Source organism: Poecilia latipinna, unplaced genomic scaffold (assembly GCF_001443285.1).
Source record: "Poecilia latipinna isolate Pla-1442-1.1 unplaced genomic scaffold, P_latipinna-1.0 Scaffold104, whole genome shotgun sequence".
Taxonomy (NCBI): Eukaryota; Metazoa; Chordata; class Actinopteri; order Cyprinodontiformes; family Poeciliidae; genus Poecilia; species Poecilia latipinna.
Window position 1 is genome coordinate 808,420 of NW_015112720.1, and position 3,953 is coordinate 812,372.

Sequence of the window (3,953 nt, forward strand, 5' to 3'; positions counted from 1 at the left end):
GTGACTACTCCACCTCTCTACGGCAACCGAGAGCTGCCTAAGGTTACCAAACGCAAATGCTGTCTAAGGTGTAAACTGTGGACTTTATATGCGTACATGACGACTATCCATCCATCCATCCATTTTCTATACACCCTTGTCCCTTAGTGGGGTCGGGAGGGTTCGTACATGACGACTATAATGTACAATTATACATGCATAATATCTATGAGGTATCATACCTCTCGCTCAATGACCGCTAAATGTAGTACGTACCTGAAATGACTTATTTTGACCCACTTATAAAGATTATGAGTCATCATCTGAGACAGCTTTTACAACTAATTTTTTCTACTGCTGACAACCTCAACTGACTCAGGTAAGCAGTGATACCACTGAATTGTATGGTATGTAAAACATAAACAAAAAAAAAAAACAATGACATGTCAACAATTTATTTAAGTTTCAGGCAACATTTTGTGCTATGAAAACATAGTAGCAGCGGCAAAGCTAAAATGAAATGCAACATGGTCTTAGAGTACAAGTGTGGGAACAGTAACGTGAACAATCTGCTTTTTAGGGTTAAAGCTGTGCATACTTAGAATTTAGGATTTAGCATTTTATTTTCAACAATTACTTGTGTCAAAGTGCTAATGATTCACATTAAAAACGTTGTGTTGCTTTATTTCTGTTAAAATCTATAATGAAAAATCTAGAAAACATGGCCATTGACGTGTCATGATTTCTGATGCCTCTAACACTGCACCATTCACAAAGATGCCATGTACAATACATATTGTTTTATTTCCTATTCATTGTATTTAGGGTTATATAAAGGCACAAACATGCACTGTGAAAATAGTAAGGGGCTGTTAGCGAGTGTGTCTGTGGAAGTTTGCATGGCGTTATTAAACACGCCATCGTGCTGAAACATCTGGTCATCTGTATCCTGGCTGTATAACACATGTAAAGGCAGCTGTTCATGCTGGTCTGTGTGACTTGGAGTTGGGCTGAAAACTCCAGGTGTGTGGTGAACATATGCTTGACTGAGGGCCAGGCTGAGGATCTCTGTTTTTTCTTTGTAGAAGCGCAGCTCTATGCCTCGACGTCGAGCCAGCACCAACTCTCTCTGCGCCATTTGCAGCTCCATTGCCAAGAGTCCAGGTGCCTTCTGCTCCCGCCCAAGCCAATCCAGAGCCATGCTGCTCCGCATACTCTCATCCAGTCCTCGCTGGGAGTAGTAGGTAATCACACTCTGGGACAAAGGAGAGAAAATATGCAGTTATGACTGTGACTTAGCAGATAAAGCATCAGTAGTCCTAACAAACATAACATTTATAAAACAGTCGCTTTATGATTTGCCGCTTGATAGGATTTTCACCTGTCGAGAGCACTGCTTTTCCCTCAGAGCCTTCAATGTCCCGTTCCAGTGCAACAACTGGAACACCGTCATCATCTCCTGAAAAAAGATGAGCAAGAGTATGGGAAATCATTTTTTAGCAAAGTAAACTTCCAAACCAATGCTTTTAAAGCTACATTGCAAAAGTATTCCTACCTCTTCAAGCTTTTTCACATTTTGGAAGTTTAAAATCACAGACTTAAAGGCAATTCATTGGGGTTTGAAGTGATAAACCAGATAAAAAGTACTGTGTAGCAGAAGGAAAATGGTACAGGGTTTTAAACAGTTTTTACACACAAAAAAATCAAAAAAGATCATTTCAAATCAGTCGCCTATAATGTGATATTCTAAATAAAATCCAGTTCAACCAATTACCTTGATCACTAAATAGAGTCCACCTGTTTGTTAGTTAATCACAGTATAAAAGCAACTGTTCTGTGAAGGCCTCAGAGTTTTTTTGTTTTGTTTTTATTTTTAGAGAACATTAGTGAACAAACAGTATCATGAAGAACAAGGAACACAACACACAGGTCAGGGAGAAAGTTGTGGAGGAGTGTAAAGCAGGATTATTTTATAAAACATTATTCCAACATCTCACAGAGTGCGAGTGAGGAACGGCAGAGATCCAGAGCTCAGGAAATCTGGCCTTTATTAAACTTTGGCAAGAAGGAAGCCATTTTTCAAGGAAAAATTTTTATACCTTGTGTCGTCACAAGACATGCAAGGGACACAGCAAACATGTGGAAGAAAGACCAAAATGTATCTCTTTGACCTCAGTGCAAAGTGTTATTTGTCGAGGGAGCAGCGCACATCATCCTGAAAACTTTACCTTGACAGTGTCGATACAGCGCCGGTTTGACCGTGACATGCAGAACAGCACCTGGCCGAACAGCTGCCATACATTAACAGCATTAACATTCGTGCTGAACCTCGAGTCTGTACATTGACAGACAGATTTAATGAGACACACATGGGAGACATTAGATTTAACTTGCATGAGACTGAAGTCTTTGTTTTTTTATGGCAGTACACGCAAATATGAGTCTCATCTTGCGCTAACCGGCTTCTACTTGACGTCGTCAGTGTGACTACATATCAGCATTCAGTCATGTGGATGTAATGATGACAATAATGAACCCATTTCCTCTGCCTATTATCCCCCCTGTCTGCAGATGTGTTTATTTACTCAGCGGTAGAAAGATGAGGTGTTTCATGCCTCAGTTCAGCTGCCGGGGTCAATGAGGGTAGACTGATATTCCCACTAAAAACAAACTCTGGTTGTAATGATGCAGCTAGAAGGTGTAAATAACACCACCAGCTGAGCTACAAAGTTAAAATTAGGCCAAAAATGTAACATTAAATAGATACAATGTCTTTGGAAAGTATTCAGATTTTATAATACAGTCACTGGGTGAGTCACTAGAGCGCTGTTACAGCGACTGATCGTAGACCAACAACAAGGTGCAAACATTTTTTGTGCCATAGTTTTCATATGTCTAATCAATCACATGACACTTCATGATTTAGAAGCACAGCTTAAAAAAATATAACTTTGCAAAACGGTACCTGGAACTCCAGCATGGTCCGTCCCATGTAGGACTGAAGCAGCAAACTGTAGGTTCCTATGCTGGTGCTTGAGTCGCACGAATCCTCCACAGGAACCTTTACTCAGAGACATCAGGGCAGGTCAATGTTCATCAGGTGAAGTTAAACCGAAGGGATCTGGTAGCAGCAGATACTCACAGCGCTTTCTGTGGCGGCTTGATTCAGACTGTGAGTGATGAATTCAGCGGTGATGCGTCGACACGGCAACTCGTTCACCAGTGAGTTCATTAGAGCCACACGAGCTGCGTCCCTGCGAGCCTCTGCTTGGGTGTCACACACCTGAGGAGGCAAGAAAAGGCCTGAGATGTAAAAAAAAAAAAAAGTGCAGTTTATGATGTTAAGGAGATAAGAAAACAAGTCACTTATTTATTTTATTTCTCTTTGCTTTTCAGGGAACCACATTTTATTGTAAAAAAACAGAAAAAGACAGTCGCTTGGAGGCTTTGTAATGGATTTTCAGTCTTATTTTGAGTTCTGTCTGCTTTTTTGTTCAATTTATGTGAAAATGCAATTCTTATAATAAGGTCTATGAGCAGTGTGTGTTTAAAAACACAAGTGATGAAGTGGATGACAAAATAAAAGGTGCAAGCTAAGGAAGCTGCCTATAGCAGATAAAGCATATCTGAAAGTTACATCTTTGATAAACACAATAAAAATCCTGAAACAGGATTATTTATTCCTCAGTTGATTGCTCTTGTGGAAACACTTTGTTGGTGTTAAAGTACTTTTTTCTGCACTTGAACTGACTTGTTCATGACTCTTTTTTTATGGTCTATGGTTTAGTCAATAAAGCATATATATATATATATATATATATATATATATATATATATATATATATATATATATATCTCACCTGCGGAGGGTGAGAAGGGAATTTATATATATATATATATATATATATATATATATATATATAAGCACGTTTGATTAGCGCAACTCTCGTGTTGGAGTTCCTTTTGGTGTCTTT

General features: G+C 39.1%; 1 protein-coding gene across 1 annotated transcript in view; it reads right to left on the minus strand.

Annotated features, from left to right (window-relative positions):
- Positions 1-418: 418 nt before the first annotated feature.
- The window catches only part of LOC106944595 (protein limb expression 1), a 9,523-nt gene continuing 5,988 nt past the window's right edge, over positions 419-3,953 (minus strand). Inside the window, exons 3-6 of the mRNA XM_015027679.1 lie at positions 3,122-3,262; positions 2,945-3,040; positions 1,361-1,438; positions 419-1,234 (exon numbers count right to left, since the gene is read on the minus strand). Of these exons, the coding sequence (XP_014883165.1) occupies positions 788-1,234; positions 1,361-1,438; positions 2,945-3,040; positions 3,122-3,262 (762 nt within the window). The 3' untranslated portion in view covers positions 419-787. The remainder of the gene's footprint in view (positions 1,235-1,360; positions 1,439-2,944; positions 3,041-3,121; positions 3,263-3,953) is intronic.